Below are 21,913 nucleotides of genomic sequence, written 5' to 3'. Positions count from 1 at the left end.
TTTGTGATCACTATTGCGATCACAAAATGATGATTGAATGGAGAAAATCCGTTTTACGATTCTTCGCATTACGACGATCAAAAACAGCTGATCGTCGGGTTTCAAAATGGCCACCCGCTGCTTTCCGGACCTGTTTCTGGAAGACAGCAACAGAAAATGGCTTCCCCTATGGAGGATCTTCACTGGACGATGAGGTATTTCGCCCATTGGAACGCATTGAACTGGTTTTCAATGCATTTCAATGGGCTTTTTCTTTCGCTTGACGACGATATCGCTTAACAGCAATTTTAACAGAACGGATTATTGTCGTCAAGCAGGGCACCACTGTATAAACTATCTGAAGGGTGAAAGCACTGTTTTAGCCAAAGATATTGGGTATTGATCAGGGCTCTTATTACAGGCACCCTATCACTAAGTCATAGTTTCTAGAAACTCACCAGAGAAGTAAACTACATGATTTAAAGAAAAGAATATGAGTAAATGTCTTACATGCTAAACTGTCACTGGTATTCTCTTAACACGTGCAACAGATAAAAGCAGTAGACAATGGCCGGCCACAGAAGTCTTCAACCGCACGCCTGCACATTGAATGGATTAAGAAACCCCCTCCATCGCCGGTCCCACTGACTTTCGATGAACCGTTCTACAACTTTACTGTCATGGAAAGTGACCGAGTGACCGAAATCGTTGGCGTGGTCTCTGTGCAACCTGCTAACATCCCACTGTGGTTTGACATTGTCGGTAAGCTTGGGCAAGGTGTCCTAAAGTCCTGTTCATGGAGGGGAGGACAGTAGTGTGTAAATTTTCGATAAGAAGAACACTAACAAGGGATGAGCTCCCCTACATTAAAACTGCTTTTGTGGTGCTGTACGGAAAATGGCTAACTTACTGTACTACTATACTACTTTTTCATGCTTCGGTTATGATGCCTTAGCTAAGCTGTATGGCTGGATTGTTTCTTCCTCTTCCATAATATGTGATTGACTCGCAATCCTAATGTTGTCTTGTCATTTAAAATCTCTGACCATAGTTTGCTAATCTCATTTCTAAATGTATTTTGACGGTAACTTAGATTGGCTGTCCCTCATTTCTCTCTCTCTTTTCTCTTCACGCTTTTTTCCCCTTTTGCATTCTGTTTTCTTGTTTTCATTTTTTTTCTGCTTCCGACTGCTGTGCTTCAAGGTGGCAAGCATGCTCGAGAGATGTTCTATATCCTACAGACAGCTTGTGGGCAGAACTGTTCAACAGAAGGTACCTTCAGCGCAAACACATTTATAAGCTGCCTTTTTTGTATTTCTTTTTTTTCCCACCTTCTTCCTGCAAATATATAAAATGAGTTCTCTGAAGCCAACTGTACTTGTATCTTTCCTATTTTCCTGAGAGACACCACATGGATTTTGTTCTTCCGTTTGTCAGCAGTTTGCATATTTATGCCTAATTACAGCCTTTCCTTGCAATCATCAGTTTTATCCTCCCCAAACAGCCTTTTAAAGAGTTTGCAAAATCCACAGAAGTTGCCAGCCTATAAATATTGCTGCTAGTCTGTAAATATTACTGCTAGATCACGGTAATGCCCTCAATATGGCATTGCGTTTAAAATCTGTCCAGATGTGGTAACGGGTTTGAGATGCAGCAGTTAAGATGTTGGCTATTGCAAGCCACATGGGGCGTATTATACTGAGTTTGTAGCAACTTCACTGACTCTCAGGCCCAATCTGAAGTGTTAGTTTTGACCTTTAAATCTTTTGCAATTCCCAAGCTTTTTGGTTTTGACCTTTAAATCTTTTACAGTTCCCAAGCTTTTCGGCATCATGGCCTCTGTTTGATTTCTTTTAAAAAAAATCACCCCCATGCCTTGATCATCATCCAGCCCCTTTTAACAAAAAGAAAAAAAGAGTGTGCGCGCGCATGAGCAAATGGTGGCGTGGATCTTGTGTGGGTGCACACATTCCCGTGAGCATGCACAAATGGTAGCACTTGTGTGTGTGTTCATGCGTATGGGCAAATGGTGTGGCGCGTGCACGTGCAAATCAGCTGTGTGGGGGTGAGTGCATGCGGGGGGTTGGGGCAGGAGGTCTGTCTCCACAGCCCAGTCTGGCTCAGGCTACGGACCGGCACTGGGCTGCAGACCGGGGGTTGGGGACCTCCGCTCTCAACAGTATTGGCCATGGGCAGAGCAACATGCTCTGGGCACAGCTATAAAATCATGCATGGCTGGTCAGAATCAATATACAGAGAGAAGATACAGGGCACGTGTGCTGCTTTATAAGACATATTCTAAAATTCAAGCCACGGTGATGTCTTTATTAAGCCAGCTAACTAATTCTTTGTGAAAATCTCTCTGCACAGAGTTCTTTGTGCAAACTTCTAGATCCCTGGAAGGAACAGAAGTGGTGGGGATGAGGCCACATGTCTAAACTAGAGATGGGGGTATTCGTATTAATATATGAATATCCCCCCACAGGTGCAGATAATGAGGGTCCGGCCCCCTGGGGCCAAGTCGACCACTGCTGCGGGCTCCGCTCTCCCTTCCTATTGCTCATGTGCTCACGACGGATTAACCAGTCCTTGACCTGGCAGAGAGGCTTGTCATTCCACTTTCTGCCAGGAGTGGCTAATCCACTACAATCTCCAGAGCGATAGAAAGGGAGCGCAGAGACCATGGCAGCGGCGGAATGGTGAATGGCCAGTCTGGCCTCCCTGGGGGTCCCCGCCACCGCAATTGGTGCCTTCAGAGGTTTCAAAGGGCTTTCCCCCGACGTCGGAGGAAGCCCTTTGAAAGCTCCAAAGGCAGGGAGGAAGGGCAGGAAATTCGAAGTTCCCGCCCTTTCTCCCTGCCTTTTTGGCTTCGGAGCCACCGAAGCTCACCCAGCACCGGGAGGCTAGAGCTGGCCGGGTGCTTGGCCGCTCGCCCCCGGCCGCGTGGAGGCAGCAGAACACCAGCAGGCTTTGGACTGGTAAGTCCTTTTTAAAAAACTTGATCTGGGTTGGTTTTGGAGGGTGGGTTTGGACTGGGGGGGTTATGTTTCTGTGGTTTTGTGTGTGTGTGTGTGTGTGTGTGTGTGTGTGTGAGAGAGAGAGAGAGAGAGAGAGAGAGTTTTTGCAGTCCCAGCGTGGGACTTGCTCTTTTTATTTTTATTTTTATTTTTTGTTTTTTTGAAATGCTGGAACGGATTAATTCCGTTCCCATGCATTTCAATGGGAAGTGGTAGGTCGACTTACGAACTTTCCGAGGTACGAAAGTCCTCCCAGAACGGATTACGTTCGTAAGTCGAGGGCCCACTGTAATGACTGAAATCCTGATGACTGGAGCAGGACTCAAGGAGCACATAGAAGAGTTTAGGAATAGAGCTGATAGTTGCAAAATTGCTTCTGTTGGAATGCCTGCTGAGCCAGAGGCACAGGCAGGTGACTCTCCCCTTGATCATTTTGAAAAACAGTGATTTAGGAGAAGAACGTCAGATACAAGGTATGAGTAATCTCTGCTAGGTTCCTTATTCTCATTCACCTAGATCAGTGGTTCCCAACCTAGAATAAACCAGGTGTTCTTGGACTGCAACTCCCAGAAACCCTGGGCAGCACAGCTGGTGCCGAAGGCTTCTGGGAATTGCAGTCCAAGAACACTGGGGTTACCCAATGTTGGGAACCACTGATCTAGACTGCCACTACACCTTGAAGAGAAATATTCATGCCCTATGGAAAGAAGATGGCAGCAGAGCAGATGCTCATCCATAGTACCTGTCCCTTCTCCGCATTCTACAGCAGCGGTCTCAAAACTTTTCACACTCCTGCACGCATGCTTGCCCATCCACACACAGGCAAGCACTCCCACTTGAACACACTCCTGCCTGCCTGCCCACATGCATGCATGGAATGGCTGGGGAAAAAAGGCCAGGCGGGCTGGATGTGGGCCGTACTTTGGAGACCCCTGCTCTACAGCCCCCCCAACCTCCATTGGGGAGGGAGCACAGCTCATTGGCAGAGCATCTTGATGTGCATGCAGGAGGCCAGAGATTCGACCCTTGGCAATCCCAGTAGACTGTTTGGCATGCCATCTTCAGAAGGCTACTTCCACAGGACAATATGCACAAATTTATTTTTATGTTATTTATTTCTTAAATTTATACCCGTTGCTTAGCACCCCTCCCCCTCCATCGGGTGGCCATTTGGTGGCAGCACCCCAGAGGAAGCAGGGCAGGGCGCTGCTGCTGAGCAGCCACCCACTGGAAGGAGAAGTGTGCGGAACTTTAGATCAACTGTTCAGCAGGGAAATGAACCACTCCAAACCGCCAAACCTGCAGTTCATGCCCTTCTCTAGTAGAGAGTATGCATTAGTAGTTTACCATTCCCTTCTTCTATGGGGACCCTGGGACTTTGCAGCTTACTCAAGGCTACATAGGCTAACTCTACTCACAAGCACAGTGGCGAGTCCTAACTTCATTTGAGAGAGAGAGAGAGAGAGAGAGAGAGAGAGAGAGAGAGAGAGCATGGTAAAAAAAGAGGGCGACAGATTATTTTTTCATGTACTACCAGAACTGGCCACTAGACAATGCCAGAGAGCATGCAATGTGTTCTTCACTAACAAATATTAATAGAATGGACTCTGGCTCACTCTAGTGGCCTGTTTTGGTAATACATGTTAAAATAGTTTTTTTCTGTCTTTTAATATTTTTAATATTTTCAGACTGTGGCCAAGTGAATTAGTAGATACTCATTCCATGAATAAAGAGGTCCTACAGTGTAAAGCTCCATCTGTGATCCAGAACCTGATTGTGAGATGTTTTTTGTAGTGGATTTGTTTGGAGTATCTTAGTTTGAAGTCATTTTAAATGAGAAATCTAACTACTTTGAGCATAAATACAAGAAAAGTAATTGGGTAGATCAACACTTACACAAACACAAATATCTCCTGGGAAGGCTCTGTATTTCAGTCTACCACAATGCTGCTATGTGCATATTTAAGGATGGAGGGGCAAGAATCAAAAGGAACTGAAAACTGTGTCAAAATATACATGTTCTTAGACCAGCTAAAATTGAATTCTGGGACCCTTGAAAATAGGACAGAGTTAAGCCCAGCACATTGAAAGAATTCAGCTAGGGGAGTTATGATCATCCTGAGGCTGACGAGATAGCTAGCTGGCTAACCAGCACTAGTAAGCTGCTGGCAAAGCTGTTCTTCCTTTGCTTTACAAGGAATCATTCTGCCTTGTAAGGAATAATTCTTCATGAAGCAAAACTCATCTGCTTGTTATCCTTCAACTCTTCATTGCTTCTAGTATTTGTTCAGAAATCCTCCATAGCTCCTTCTCAAAAGATGAAGGATTATCCTGAGGGGGTAGCCGGCTACCCGCAATTTCAACTCAGAAATCTCAAAGGGGCAAAAAATATTACTTACTTACTTACTTACTTACTTACTTACTTACTTACTTACTTACTTACTTACTTACTTACTTACTTACTTACTTACTTACTTACTTACTTACTTACTTACTTACTTACTTACTTAAAATAGTTTAACTTGCCTTTCTCCATAAAAAAGGACCCTAGGTGGCATACATAGTTTAAAACACAAAATTAAAAACTAAAAAAAAACCCAGTAAATTATTCAAATATTTTTGAAGAATTAAAGAAACATACTAAAAATGTTAGGTAAAAACTATTGCTAAATACATTAAAAAGCAACAAAAATATAAATAGTTTCATTTTAAAACCATTCGTAAACTGCCTGTCTGTTGGTTTGTTTTAATAATGCTAAAAAAAAAGTACAAATAGAATACCACAAAGGAATTAGAGAAAGAAATAATTTGCATTTTGGATTCTTTGTAGTGCGGTCCAGCACAAGCTATTTTCTGGCAGTCAGGAGATAGTGAACCCGCCCAGCCCTGCTCTATGCCCAAGCTGGACCTTTGAGGCCCAGCAACAGAGCTAATCTGTTAATCCCAGATAGGCGGGATATAAATGAAATAAATAAATAAATAATCCGTTTGATCTGTCTTACCCAGGCATTGATCATCATGTGTTTTCCCTAAGACTTTCTTTCGTCACTGGTTTTTAATCATCCTAAAGACATGGACCTAATAAATATTAACTGAAAATTCAGAGTTCTGGCTCAAATGAAGAATCCTGACAGATAACAGAGTCTTCTCCTCTTCGGGCATGCCATCCTCCATTCATTTAATGAAACAAAACAATACATTCAGGGCAGCAAACTTGATCAGGGTATGCGTAAGTTGAGCACGCCTTCTGTTCACATGGTGAGTATACTCAACGTCTTCTGAATAAAATCTTCTGCTTCTCCTCTCCTTCACCACAGTTTGCACCACCTGTCAGTCTTTAAATGGCCATTTCCTGACATTCCATGCCCACCTTCTCCCCGCCGACATGCTCAGAAAAAAAGTTAATGAAAACTGTCATGGGACACACAGTCCGCTATTGAAGGAGAACATTAAAAAGCAACTGATCACATAAAGTTCATGAATAAGGCAGGCTATGGCCCGGTTTCATGCTGGAAATGAGCGTCAGACTACCAGAAGGAAACTGCTACATGAACTTTGGTTCATGACAATTGCAGGCACCCTCTCTTGAAGATCTGCCTCTTAGAGCAATTGAAACCTTTCTTCCTCGGCTCTTCAGTGATGCAACCAATGCATTTGCTGGGAAACTATCGTATTTTCCACTCCATAAGACGCACCTGACCATAAGACACACATATTGTCATCCATATTGTGCCCTTTAATTGATACTGCCATCCATATGTGCCCCTTAATGTCACCAGCCGGTAACCCAGCCAGGAATTCCTCTGTATTGTGGTATCTGTTACTTACAGTACCTGGATGAGTCGTCTGCCTTCCTCCGCGGTGCTCTCCTCTCTCTCTCTCTCTCTCTCTCTCTCTCTCTCTCTCTCCCCCCCCCAGCGTCTGGCTGATCATGTGATCTGGCTGTCCTGTAAGCAGCGCTGGTCCTACAGGGCTGCTACAGATGCCCTGTAGTGCCAGCGCTACTAATGAGTACAGAGCCCAACCATGTATGTCCACAAATTGCACAATTTTTACAATATTCGCTCCATAAGACATACTTCCCCCCCACTTTTTTGGGGGGGGGAAGTGCATCTTATGGAGCGAAAAATACGATATTCCCAAGGGCCTCACCAGAGGCCTGGTTGACCTCAAACAATAACTGTTCCCTCCCACCATCATCATTGAGGGGTGGGGTTGTGCTTTTTCTTCTTCTTTCGTTTTTTTGCGAAAAGCAGTCAGGCAGCCAATGTTCTCACAGTTTATTTCGGGGGAAGAATTCCAGGTATCTTTGAGTGATTACCTGATTACACTTCCCCCTTTGTAAAGGAATCACCTCTACACTTCTTTCTAAGTGTGGGCCTGATTCCTTTACAATGCTTGTGTTTTGTTAAAAAAATAAACTTGTGATAGGAAAAGTGATGGCAGTCTTAATTCTTGCTAACTAAATTAGAGTCATAGCTCTTTCTTTCATATCTAAAGAACAAAATGTCTCCTCCTTAGAGGGATGAGAGAAAGGTGTGAGAAGGAACACCAAAATCCTAGGAACAGCAATCTCATGTTGAAGGATGGGTGATCTACGTAGGAAACCTTGAGATGTTTTCTTGCTATTCTTTCTTGACTGCAGGCTAGGTTACACCCACTCACTTCCAACATTCTTTACTGCTACTTCCCTTAATTTTATCCTTGATGAATGACCTATAATAAGAAGTTTAGAAGTAAACTTAAGACATGGCTATTTAGGTAGGCTTTCCCTCCTGCTGTATTTTAATATTTACATTTTTACATCTTGGATTTTTTGCATGTTCATTGGTTCTATTGTTTTTAAATTTTGTAATGCCGCCCAGGGTAAACTATCTGTCTAGATGGGCGGGGTATAAATCTAATTAAATAAAATAATTAATAAATATAAAAAAGTAAGTTAGAGGTCTTAAAGGGATATACCTGGGCAAAAGAAGGCATAATTATTGGCTTTTTTTGAATAATCTTTTTAACCAAATTCTGCATTGAACATAGTTGATAGAAATAAAACATACGTGTTAAATCAGTGGCACTCGCTAAATCAACACTGACGTAACTCTTTTTCAAACCCACTACTGGATTTAAACCTCTGCTTTTAAAATAAGTTCCAGTCTTTCATTTTTAAAAGAAAAAAAGTAAAGCATTTTGAAAGATATATTAGAAAAGATTCAAAATAACATCCCTAGCATGAGTATGCAAGAAACAGTAGACAGGAAAATACATAATCATTGAACTCACTCCGAAACAGTCTTTGATGTACTAAAGAGGAATTAATTAAGCAGAGTGTGAGGATTTTAGAAAAGATGGGTTTGGGGACCATTAAAAGGTTTAGACAGATATCAGATTTACTTGACATGAATCTATATTTTTATGAGGGGAGGGGGGAAAGGAGCATTTAAAAGCATCAGCTGTACTATCTCTCCCTTTTAATTCCTTCTGCTTTTAAAGACAAAGTTTTCTTAAGAAGTGAGGCCTGATAAGGTCACCAGCTTCTGATTGCTCATTAAGATGGCTACAAAGAAACTTAAATTAAAAGTCACTACTTCCTTTCCGTCCTCCTTCCCTCCCCAGTTATCAGCATAAAACATTCACTTTGGAAAAAGAAAGTGTAGTGTCCCAAGGCTAGCCTCATTTCATCAGTTTTTTTAATGAAAAAAAATCTGCAAATCTTGTCTTGAAAAAGGTTTTTTTTTCTCTCCCTGAACTGATCAAGAGATATCCTATCTCTGCCCAGCCCCTGCCCGTGGAAAGTGAAGGGAAGATTTAAATGAAAGGCATATAATCCAATAGAAATGTTTTAATACCTTGATATCTCCCTAATTTTAATTAAATGTCAAGAACAATTATGTGTTCGCTTACAATTAAATGCTGTTAAGTGTGTGTGTATATAGTGGCTGAAATGAGATAAGTCCTTTAGACATGCATACAGAAGGCGTTGGTATATATGTGCTTTTTCCATGAAATTGAATTAGAATATGGTTCACAGTGCCATATTCTTTAGTGACAGGGCGAGAAAACCTGTGGCCCTTCAGATGTCATTGAAAATCAGTGCTTACCAGTCTTACCTTGACTGGCTCAGAAAGAGGCATGATAGAAACAATTTATCCAACGTGGAGGGCCAAAGGTACTCCATCTCTAAAGACAATTTATGAAAGTCCACACTAGGATATGGCTTTTTAGAGAACAGTAGGGGGGTAAGTGGTAGAATGTGTTTGAATGTCTAAGTCCTAGGTTAAGACTATAGCATCTCAGCATGAAGGAGCTGAGATCTGGTCTATAGATGCAACAGAAAAGTGAAGTTCTGAGGTGGTTGGGGAGACTATATCATTTCACTGCTGAAGTGAATGCATTAAAATAACATTTCCACAGAAGTAATTATTCTTCTTCTGTGTGTGCTAATTCTATCTGTTTAACTGCTTAAATTAAGATTTCAGGAAAACACACAGTAAACTACTAACATCAATATTATCCTCAATAATAATAATAATAATAATAATAATAATAATAATAATAATAATAATAATAATAATAATAATAATAATAATAATAATTGTGTGTGTGTGTTTTCTACTATAACTCTGAGACTGTGAACTCTTGACATTAACCCTTTCCATAGATAGTAGTAGAACTCTAGTCATGTGCCGCTCAGGATTATTTTATGTTGAAATATCATAATTATATTCAGTTGATTAAAATATGTCCATAGTCTGCAATACCATCTTCAGTCTCTAGGTGGGAGATGTTCCTAACAAGCAGAGAGGAAGCTGAGGTCAAGACTGGAATATTTATTTGTTCAAGGGGCACTCTGTGCAGTGGGTTCTTCTGCAGATCTCAGATATTACAAACTGTTGGGAGGGAAGAGACCAGAAAACCTAGTTGGCCTGGTGAATGCAGAAGAAAGCAAAAGGAGCCCTCGTGCAGAGGAAGAAGACTGATGAAAAAGGAAGTAGTGGATAGTGGAAGGTTTTTGTGTACTTATTACATTTCCAGTAAAGGAGGCATTTGGAGCAAGTCTTCAGTGGAGGGTATGAACACAGGGGCAAGTTGAAGGCAGTGGGGGCTCGACTGCATGCCAGCAATGGGCAGAATCACTGCTGACACATGCTGCCACTCCTGCTGTGCTCTGTCTTGCATTTCTGCAACCACACATCCACCATCAGGAATAGTAGTCTGAGCCCCTTTCATCATTGATGCTTAGAATCAGCTTCGTGATCATATAGAGATGTTTTTCATGGTAATCTGATAGATTTTCCTGAAGCCACAGTGTATCCTGACAGTGGTCTGCAGATGTGAGGTTGAGTTCTGTTGGTCTATATAACTCAATACAGGCATGGCTTGTATTGAAATACAAAATGGCCCATTCACAACATACTGCATGTGCGATTTGTAATTTGACCTTGCTACAGTCTGAGCAGAGAAGTGGCTGTCAGGGTCTGATTAAACCTATGTCTACCACCACCATCTCTCTTCCTCCTTTTGAAGTCACTTCTTAATATGGAAGCCACTGGACCCAATTATTGTCTTGTTTACTATAGCAAACACTTTCAAGCACTTGAATAACAAATGGTTAGTTCAATTTTGCTCAGTCCCTGGAGACACAAAAGTGGAGTATGGTTTTGAAACCATCAAAACAGTCTAAAACCTTAAGTTTCCAAATGTGAAGAGGAATAGGAAGCATTGTGCTCCATTTCTCTTAACGCTATACATAGGGAAGCTGTGATGAAGATGGTGCTTTCCCATTTGTTATAAATAGCTGAGATGCATAATAAGAGCAGGTGTCTCCCAAAGCACCAAGTCTGCTTTGGGAACCAGCAGGGACTGGAGGTTTAGTTTATGTCTAGAGCATCGGTTCCCAACTCCCAGAAACATTCACCACTAGCTGTGCTGGCCAGTATTTCTGAGAGCTGAGCAGATTGGGAACTAATGGTCTAGTGGTTCCCCAACCTTGGGCCTCCAGCTGTTCTTAGACTTCAACTCCCAGAAACCCTGGCCAGCAGAAGTGGTGGTGAAGGCTTCTGGGAGTTGTAGTCCAAGAACATCTGGAGGCCCAAGGTTGGGGACCACTGAAGCAACTCTGCTGCATGATTGGGGTGGGGTGGGGAAATCCTGGAAACTGAGACCTACTGGAAAATCCATGGGGACTGGGCTAAGTAAGGAAGCTGCCAGGTTTTTTTTTCTCGTTTAATTTAAGCCATTTGGTGTTTCATTCAGGTGATATGCAGAGTAGAAGACTGTTTTTTTTTTAAAAAAAAAACCATTATGTTAAATATGCAATTATCCTTTGGTGTTATTAAAGCTGGTGAACAAATGCCGCCAATTGCAATGTTGAAATAAAAGAGAAACCCTTTCGTTCTGCTCCCTTCCCCCAGAAAGGTTTAAAAAGCAATAAAGGATTTTCCATAGTGCTCAAACAGTTCAAGAGAATAGCTGGAGGGAAAGAAGGAGGAGATAAAATTAATCAATGGACTAAAAAAATATCTGCCCCCCTCTGTCATAGATACAGTGACCTATCTCAGCAGCGGGTTTTCAGCATCCTGATGTATTGCTGTTCTGCATGGGAACAAACAAAAGTAAAAATGCAGTGTTCAGGATCAGGCCTGTATCGTCCATTAATTTACTTTGCTTCTAGTTAAAACTGGAGGAGAGGGGGAAAAAATCTTTGGTCTCCATCACCAGGAAGCTTTTTTTTTTCTAAACTGCAATTACGATGGATTTATTTCACTGCAAGGCACAGGAGGCCAGCAAAAGCCACAGTGATTCCTCTTTTGATCCGTTATGTTTCTGAACATAATGATCAATTCACTGAGTCACAGGTTATTTATGGCCTGCCTGTACCATGAGGAAAGGCTGATTTTTTTTCCCTTTATGCTAAATGTGAATTTTTTAATAAAAGGTAATTGGGGAGAGTCAAAGGAAATGTAGAAATGTTTAGTTTAGCCAAGGTGCAAAGCGTAACTAGGGCAGCAGGGAGCTGATGTTAAAATGTAAAAAAGAAATACCAGATTGTTGTTAATTTGAATAAAAATGATCTTAATACTAAATAATTCGCTGTCAGTTGTGATTAAGTGCCATATGATTTGAACCCTACTGCCCAGTATTTTTGACTAGCAAAATTCTGATCATTATGATGGCCGGTGCTTGAATGAGGACGTAGGTTCGGCATAATTTCAAGAACTGCTGTGTAAGATTATTGAGTTCTGCACCGAGCAATGTATTGCACCCCTATTAAGGAATCCCTGCTGTTGGGAGCTAGGCCAATGTCAGAGATAGAAGCAGAGTTTGGAAGCTTACTTGTTTGGGACTACAGCTCCCAGAAGCCCCCACACTGTGCTTAAGAGATGGGGGGTCTTCAGATGCCATCGTTCCCCATTCTGGGAGTTGTGCTTAAGTTACCCACACCTTACAGACACCTGGATGTGGCTCACCTTTTCAGAAAGAAAGTCTCCAGCTAACACTGTGGCAGGAATAAGAAGTTTGGCTGGAGCTAGATCTGATTAGGGACGTGGTGGCACTGCAGGTTAAACCATAGAAGCCTCTGTGCTGTAAGCTCTATAGATCTGCAGCTGTAAGTTTGAATCCACGTGATGGAGTGAGCGCCCATCGCTTGTCCCAGCTCCCGCCAACCTAGCGGTTCGAAAGCATGCAAATGCAAGTACAGTGGGGTCTTGACTTAAGAACGGCTCGGGTTAAGAACATTTTGACTTAAGAACCACTCTCATAGGAAATTATTGACTTGACTTACATACTTAGATTTGAGTTAAGAACTGAAAAAAAACCACGCGGGAGGCAGGGAAAGTGCAAAATGTGAACTTTCAGTTAACTGTTGGGCAGTGAAAAGGGTGCCTGTCTGTTTCCTCACTCCTCCCAGCGTTTAGAGAGTGGATTTGGAGACAGTCTTCGGACTGCCTGGTACTGTACTGCCTGGACTGTATTTTCCCTGCCTTCCCTGAACCTTTCTTGACCTAAGAAAAAAAGAAACAAAATATCCCCCTCTAGTGGTCGAAGGCGGAATAGCAGCTTCCCATTAGTTTCTATGGACGGAAAAGAGCAGATACGGATCAAATGGTTCTCAATGCATTCCTATGGGAAATGCAGATTTGACCTGAGAACTTTTTGACTTGAGAACCGCCTTCCAATACGGATTAAGTTCTCAAGTCAAGACCCCACTGTAGATAAATAGGGACCACCTCGGTGGGAAGATAACAGCGTTCCGTGTCTAAGTCGCACTGGCCATGTAACCACAGAAGGTTGTCTTCGGACAAAACGCTGGCTCTATGGCTTGGAAACGGGGATGAGCACCGCCCCCTAGAGTCGAACACGACTGGAAAAATTGCCAAGGGGAACCTTTACCTTTACATAGATCTGATTAGGTCTCAAAGCCTTCCAGGGCAGGCCTTTTCTCCAAAAAAATCCCCATGCCTGCTGGACATGCTGTCTGGTGGCTTCCCAGAATTAGAGTCCAAAAAAGTAACTTTCCCATAGAAGGCAGGTTTGGCCCTCAAAAGCACTTGGCAACCTCTGCAGGGAAAACAGGCTTTTCTTCTTTGTCCCCCTAACCCAACTGGAGTCAGAGAATACCTCGTGTAGCAACCTCCAAGGACAACAGATGCACTTGGGGATAGCAGCTCATATCAAGTCAGGAAGCGGCAAACTACACACCTCTCTGAAGTTAGTTCTCCTCTACCATAAGTGAGAACTGGATGTTCCAGCTGATGAAGAATCTGAACCAGCTGCCACTGCCCAACCCCAAACAATACCCCTTAGTGCAGTGGTTCCCAGCCTTGGGTCTCCAGATGTTCTTGGATGATATCTCCCCAAATTCCTGGCCAACACAGCTAGTGGTGAAGACTTCTGGGAGTTTTAGTACAAGAACCTCCGGGAACCCAAATTTGGGAACCACTGCTTTAGTGGAATGTTTCATTTTTTCTTCTTTGAGAAGATCGACAACTGTTTGAAAGGAAATGGAAGGTTACACTGAAAGGATACCCTCTTAGTAATTTAAGGCTCATGGCGATCCCAGGCATGAAGCCAGCCCCTGCGTGCATTGTTTTGCCCTTCATTTCTATATCCCCATCCTGTTCTTTTCATTAGTCGTGCTGGAAATGGATGAAGCGTTATTAGGGGCTGGCTTTTGTACGTAGGCATCAAGATTATCCTCGGAGTAGACAACGTGGATTTGTAGAGCATATTCTTTACATTCAAGGAATGGCATAAGACAGCTAAATGAAAGGTGGTTGTAGAGCCTTCAGGACTATATGAACTGTGTTTTCAGTGCCTGTTGAATTCTCCAGAAGCGACACACAAATAACGCTTGAATCCTGCTCCCGAGTGAATATTTAATGAAGAGGGGAATTGCTTGTTCACACTAACGAGGGCATAAGTCTCTGTAGGTTAATAGCCTTGTAGAGCCTTTTTAAGAAATCAATTATGCTTCCCTTGGATGCATTGCTGAATCTTTTGTCTGCAGTTATCGGTTGTTGATGCCTCCCCCACTTTTCTTTTATGACATCTGTTCTGCAGTATACAAATGATGCTTGAAAGAGGAACAACTAGCGTAGAACAAAGGTTGCTTAATGTGCAGTGCATGCTCTGTGCGATGCTTCTCTGTAAATTACCATACCCTGATCTGTAGGTGTTGTTTTTCAACAATGGCAAAAAAAAAACCCTGTTCCAGAGATTTAATTGTACCTTCTGTTGTAACAACAATTAGGGGGGAATTTCGAGAGCTCCTTCGATGCAGACAAAGGTGTGGGGACCATTGTGATCGCAAAGCCCCTGGATGCCGAGCAGAGGTCGATGTACAACATGACTGTGGAAGTCACCGATGGAACAAACGTGGCCAGCACTCAGGTAGCTTAAAAATATAGATATTTTTCAAAGAGGCATCTTTGTATCTTAGTCTCTCTCAGCAAAATCAAAGGGGAAGCAAAGATATGGTAGAGCTTCTACGATGAACAATTTATCTCAGTGTAGGCTTTCTTGGATCACAGCCCACTGAATACATGGACTATGTCTGAAGAAGTGACTCATGCGGAAAAAACCCTATGAGTCTTAATACCTTTGATTTTGTTTCTATTCCTAGATACACATATACAGTGGTGCCTCGCATAGCGAGGTTAATCCGTTCCGGATTAACCATCGCTATGAGAAACATCGCTCAACGGAACAAAAAAACCCATTAAAACGCATTAAACTTGGTTTAATGCGTTCCAGTGGGCCCTAAACTTACAGTTGAGCAAAGCTTCTCCATAGGGGCGGCCATTTTCGGGCCCTCGCAAAGCGAGGCAGGAAAAGTTGCGGCGGCCATTTTGGAACCGCCGATAAGCTGTTTTCCCCCGCTTCGTTGTGCGAAAATCGCTAAGCGAATCGCTTAGCGATCGTCGCACAGCGAAAAAAACGCCATAGGGGCCATCGCTGAGCGAACGCTCCAGCGATGGCCCGGACCCCCTCGCTATGCGAATTCATCGCTCAATGGAGCGATCGCTAAGCAAGGCACCACTGTATATGAGAAAATTTTCATTAGTCATAGGAAGGCTCTGGGCCCCTGTATGTACACCATGACTAAGTTGTTGGTGTTATGAACCCTCCATTTTCTTCCAATATGAGGCAACCTCTAATAAGTTTTTTGAGGTGTGTGAGACATTCCAGGAGTGGTTTACAATTGCCACTCCCTAGGACGGTGATGGCGAACCTATGGCACGCGTGCCACAGCTGGCAGACGGAGCCTTCTCTGTGGGCATGTGAGCCATATGTTGCCATCAAGAAATACTTACCCATCTTCTGATCCCGGATTTCGGCACTCCCCTCTGCTGTTGCAGTGATCCAGCGGAGGGGTGTAATGGCGACCATTACCAGTCTAGCCCAATGGGGGGATTGGAGGACCAGTAAGTATTTCTTTGTTAATACTGGGGGGGGGGGGAACCAAGCATTTAACCCTTGCAGTGCAGGAGCAGTTGTTTTTTTTCTGAACTAAACCTCAGCATTCGGGTTTTAATTGCAGTATTGGCACTTCGAAATAAATAAGTTGATTTTGTGTTTCAGTTTGGACACTCGGGCTCAAAAAGGTTCACCATCACTGCCCTAGGACATTTCCATAGCTGAGTGGGGATTTAAAACCAGGCTCCTGAGTCCAACTCTGATGCTCCATCCATTACACTATCCTGTTTTTTTACTACAACACCCACAAAGAAAGGCATATTATAGTATCACTCACACTGATCAAAATCCTCTTAGTATACAAAGTGAAACTAGAGTAAACCCATTGAATTAATGGGGTTTTAGTGAGTCAACTCCTCCATAAATGCCATTGATGCAATGAGCTTACTCTAACTGCAACTTTCTTAGTAGTTACATAGTAAGTTGCCGTTAGAATAGCTGTTGAATAAATGGAACTTGCAGATGAGTTGACTCATTAAATCCCCACTGATTCAGTTGGCTTATTCTAGCATGATTTAATATGCCAAGCAACAGGATTTCAGCCAGCGAGTTGATAACATCACTTGTTCATTCATTCATTTGATTTGTTTGCTTATTGTATTTATAAAGTGCCTAACAGTCTAGCCAGTGTTGATTGACACAGAACTAACGCTACTGATTGTTTCCTGCAAGTAAGGGTATGGAAAACAAGTGGCAACTGGAAAAGATATTTGCCCTATTTCTTCTTTTGTGGTTCCTTCCCTAACCAGTTCTTCTGCCAACACCCTTGTCCTGGAAAAAACATGTCCAAGATTGCTGGCTATGGAGAACCCACAGATATAGGTGGAAGATGATCATAGGGAGAAAGGTTAAGCACTCTGTTCTCCATCTGCCCACACTTGCACCCATGACCACCAAGTCTAAAAGCGACAACTGAGAAGTGACATCGAGAAGCATGTGGAAATTAAGAAATCAAAATCTATATTTTAATCCTATTTGTTCTCTGTGTTTGTTGTTTTTTTAAGAATATATTTCTATGGAAACACAATCCTTTTGTGTTCCTTTTAATGTTCTTATGTTCTTTTCCCTCTTTTTTTTGCCATATGGCCATATGTTAGAACGAAACTTTGCCATGGAGAAGTATCAGTAACAATCTCCAGACAGTCCTTAAACATCTATTTCCCCACCCCAGCATGTAGCCCTTTGCCTTCTATACACAAAAACACCTGTAGTTCTAATGACACTTGCTATACACACCCATACACACAGAGCGGAGAGAGAGAAAGAAAAGTGGGTAGTGTAAGAAATTATCCACTATGTCAATTTTCTTTCTCTAAACGGCTCAAATTCCTCTCTTGTGGCAGAACAGCTAAGGTTGTCTGTGTAAAAGCTGAGCTCTAAGCCATGGAACACAATCCCGTTTCAATATATTCCATACCACCTGCTTGCCCTTTACAGTATTTATGTTTTGCCCGGACGGTGTGCTCGCTGTGCATTTGGAAGTGGTAAAAGTGGGCCGTTGTAAAAGTGCCAGAGATGTTTTGGTTTGGTAATGTGACCAGCGGCGTGAATCTGAGGAACGGCTTTTAGTTTCTTCAATAACAACACCGCTGCTGCCTGCCTATTATATGGTGTCTGCCCCCCCATCCCTTCGTAAAAACCCTTATGACTTCCTTTCCTTTTTCCCAGCCTCTCCACACTGCACATTACTACGGTAGTAAAGGGAATCAAATGACTACGGTTTAAAATTCACACGGGGTTGTGTTACTCATGTGTTAGCTTTGATGGCAGCGAACCAAAACAACTTACGAGACCTTAGACGGAACTAAGACCTCCTTCATAAATTCAAGGAGACATCTGGAGGGGGGGAGGTTTGGGGTGAGAAAGATGCAGATTTTTTCTTTAAAAAATTGATCTGACTTGACTCCCAAAGCGAGGTCTTTGAAAGATTATATTTATTTGTGTTAATCACCTGTCTTTGGCCATCACGCTCCCTTTGTAGACAGGCGGCCACCACCAATGTTTTCACGCCAACAAAGATCCATCTTAATGCGGCTTCCCTAGGACTTGAAGCAGGACAGTGGCGGCAGCAGGGAGGATGTTGATTTACTTGATTTATTATCTGAGTACGGGGTATGAAGGTGCTTGTCAGATTGATTAACTTCAGCAAAGACTGAGGCAGGAGGACCAGGCCAACAAGGGGTTTTTGTAGGGGAGGGGGGTTCCCTCAATGAATCATCACTCACTGCTCAAGGCGATTCAGTAATTTACAGAAGCCTGGATTTTTTCTGTGCCATTATTTTAATTGCCTCAGGATAAATTTCCTTGTACCTTTTCTTTTTCTTCTTCAAGAAGTGCTAGAAATGGGACAGCTTCATCTCTTCTTCTGCCTGAATGTAGCTTAAAGCTTGAGTACATAAGGGGTTGTCACAGTAAACTGTGTAACTCAGAGCTTCCGTACACATTAGATGTCATGCTAGACTGTGCTTAGCAAGACATTAATGAACCTGGACTCCTTCTAGGGATTAGGAACATAGAAAATCTGTATTCGCGAAGGCTTTCACGGCCGGGATGGAATGGTTGTGGGTTTTTTGGGCTCTTTGGCCGTGTTCTGAAGGTTGTTCTTCCTAACGTTTCACCAATCTCTGTGGCTGGCATCTTCAGAGGACAGCACTGTGCTGTCCTCTGAAGATGCCAGGAGCACAGAGTGCTGTCCTCTGAAGATGCCGGCCACAGAGACTAGCGAAACGTTAGGAAAAACAACCTTCAGAACACGGCCAAAGAGCCCAAAAAACCCACAACAACCGATAGAAAATCTGCCTTATACTGAGTCAATCCTGCATCCTTCTTGCCTAGTGTTGTCACTTTGGGCTGGCATCCATCATCACATTCTCTTGCTCATGTGTAGAACCTAAGAGATTTTTTGCTCACCTAAAAAAAAATCTAGGAAAGACTCTTGCTCACATGTAGAACCTGCAAATCAATGGGGCTCTTCTTCAGATGCATGACTGCTCACATAGAGAATGCCCTCCATCCTTGCATTCTCTATATTTCGTGTTGATGACAATTGTGATAATGACTAGATGGAGTTATTGTCCTTTCAGATTGGCTGGAGTGGAGGTATGGATGGGTGTTTTATCTCCTGTTTCCAGCTCTATTAAATTTGCAGATTTTAACAAATACTAAATCTAAACCAGAGTCTTCACTCATCTCTCTCTCTGATAGAGGAGAGGTAGGCTCAGATTTGAGCTGTATCTTAAACAGTAGTCCAAGAAGACCAGAAATTTTAGGAGGGTGGAGAGCTGCTAACCCCTCACGTCCTTTTTTGAGGCAAGCGTTACAAAACACACAAACCGGAAGTCATATCCAACACCAGCCAGGCAAGCTTTTGTCTGTGTTGCTTACTAATAATGGTGATGAGAGCAAATATTACATTAATAGGTCTTTTTTCCCCCCTTCCTTCCTCCCACCCTCCTCATTCTTCCCTCCAAAAGGCCTTACTTAATTCAGCTACTTAATAGATTGTCCTACTGCTGTACCACAGCTTGAACAAGCAATTAGCCAAGAGGTTTCTTTTAGCTTCAGAGGTCAATGAAGCAGTTCTTGGCATACGTCCATTTTGCATTCAAATGCATATAGGCCTAAACCAAAGGTATTTCTGATGAGCAACAGCTTTGGAAGAGACCGGCCAGCCCTGGATTTTTATCTCTTTTGATTTAATTGTACGGTATTCCTTCAGGCCTTTTCAATTGCAGATTCCCCCCTCCTTCTTTCCTAAGTGCAACATTTTTGCTAATGCTCTGAGTGTTAGTACTTTGCCTAATTTGTAAGATTAGAGGCCTCAGAGAGCCTTTATTTGGAATTGCCATAACTGTGGGAAATAGGAAGTCAGCTGAGAAGAGGAAATCTTTTATACCAAGTGTGAATAAGGACGCTTAGAAAAATATGTGTGATTACTACTGGAGTGGCAGGTGGGATCTTAAATGACGGACTTGCTGTTCCATGGGAAGAGACAAGACAGAATCTTCTCATGTTGAAAACTAGCATGCCAGGGAAAGATTAAAATATTTTCCCCAAGAACTCATGTTTTTTTGATGTAAGAAAGTTGTGTGAAGTTTCACAGACAATTGGAAGTGGTACAGGCCAAATATAGCAGAGACATCACCTTGCCGACAAAGGTCCACATAGTCAAAGCTATGGTTTTTCCTGTAGTGATGTATGGAAGTGAGAGCTGGACCATAAATAAGGCTGACCACCAAAGAATTGATGCTTTTGAATTGTGGTGCTGGAGGAGACTCTCGAGAGTCCTCTGGACTGCAAAGAGAACAAACCTATCCATTTTGAAGCAAATCAAACCTGAGTGCTCACTGGAAGGACAGATCCTGAAGCTGAGGCTCCAATATTTTGGCCATCTCATGAGAAGAGAAGACTCCCTGGAAAAGACTCTGATTTGGGGAAAGTGTGAGGGCTAGAGGAGAAGGGGACAACTGAGGACGAGATGGATGGTCAGTGTCACCGAAGCTACCATCATGAATTTGAACCAACTCTGGGAGGCAGTGGAAGACAAGAGGTCCTTAACGACTAAACAACCACAACCACAACTCTTGTTTGTGAGAAATGGGCTTGAGCAAAAAACTAGGATACAGCTAAAACTAGTGATGTGTGAAGATTTTGTTTCAGTTTGTATTTGAGATGAGTTTAAGAGTATTTACCAGAATCCCCAGAGAAAGTTGAGATAAAAGATTTACACGTGTTTAAAACCTATCTCAGTAGACTCAGTATAAGCCAAAGTTTCTTAGGTCATTATAAAATATAAAATAATGTATTGTAGTACAGTACTGAAATTCCCAGCCATCCAACATATGGCATTGAACTATCTAACGCTTCATATGCTGTTTCCTTACTATCTACCACTGCCACCTTGCAAGCCCTGTTGGTGATTAGAGGTACTGAAGTTGTTCCTACTTGTTACCTATAGCCTGCGATTAATTTACCTGCCAATCATTATTATTGCTTTCAGAACAGTGCTTCCTGGGAGAGGAACTGAATATCAGCAAGAGTTTTAAAGGTCATTGCCCAAGTCAACAACTTGTGCCCAAATACATTTCTGATTTCGGACCATGTATAAATATTTGCCATGTAATCCCACTCTTATGTCTGAGGAAGTGGACTTCTCCATGAAACCTCACATTAAAAAATCGCAGTTAGTCTTTAAGGTGTCTTTAACATATTTTCCTAAATTTTTTTGTTTTCTTTTGCTTGTTTGATATACCAGAATTTATGATTTTTTAAAGTAAAGATGGAAAGAATTTGAGTAGTAGTAGTAGTAGTAGTAGTAGTAGTAGTAGTAGTAGTAGTAGTAGTAGTAGTACTACTACTAATACTACTACTAATACTAATACTAATACTAATACTAATAATAATAATAATAATAATAATAATAATAATAATAATAATAATAATAATAATAATAATAATAATAATAATAATAATAAAGAATTTATTATGGACAGACCTATGAGTGCTTAACTTTTGCACATCTAGATTGAAATCTTTGAGGATTCAACCTCTTTGCCCTGAGAGATGCCCATATTTTACACATGGATGGCAGATATGCACCAGATGGCGCTTTCTTGGAGATACTTGTGCCTCTTGAGTTTGGCTAATCAAAATAGTGGTGAATTTCTGTTCCTGCTGGCAGATTTCATCATGTGTCTGATCGATTTGTCTAGCTGTTTTTGTACAAGAAAAATTACACTCAATAGGATTTCACTTAGTTAGGTTTTTCACATTGTAGTTTTCAAGTATAAGAGGCATGCTGTAGGCAGAACATAAAAGAAAAATTGAAAAGCTTCAGGCAAATGGATAGATTTTTCTAAAATGTTCTGATCGATGGCTGAATACCTTACCTTTTTATTGTTGTTGTTTGGTTATTACTGTATTTTTCCATGTATAAGACGCCC

General features: G+C 42.2%; 1 protein-coding gene across 7 annotated transcripts in view; it reads left to right on the top strand.

Annotated features, from left to right (window-relative positions):
* The window catches only part of FAT3 (FAT atypical cadherin 3), a 529,225-nt gene that overhangs the window by 380,955 nt on the left and 126,357 nt on the right, over positions 1–21,913 (top strand). For 5 of the 7 annotated variants that reach the window (XM_072993570.2, XM_072993568.2, XM_072993566.2 and 2 more), the window contains exons 7-9: positions 531–741; positions 1,183–1,251; positions 14,746–14,885. In XM_072993570.2, the coding sequence (XP_072849671.2) occupies positions 531–741; positions 1,183–1,251; positions 14,746–14,885 (420 nt within the window). The remainder of the gene's footprint in view (positions 1–530; positions 742–1,182; positions 1,252–14,745; positions 14,886–21,913) is intronic. The other 2 variants (XM_072993569.2, XM_072993567.2) reach the window with 1 other exon arrangement.

The sequence above is a fragment of the Pogona vitticeps genome, chromosome 3, assembly GCF_051106095.1.
Source record: "Pogona vitticeps strain Pit_001003342236 chromosome 3, PviZW2.1, whole genome shotgun sequence".
Classification (NCBI taxonomy): Eukaryota; Metazoa; Chordata; class Lepidosauria; order Squamata; family Agamidae; genus Pogona; species Pogona vitticeps.
Note: the sequence above shows the minus strand (reverse complement) of the source record. Positions and strands in the feature narration are given on the sequence as shown.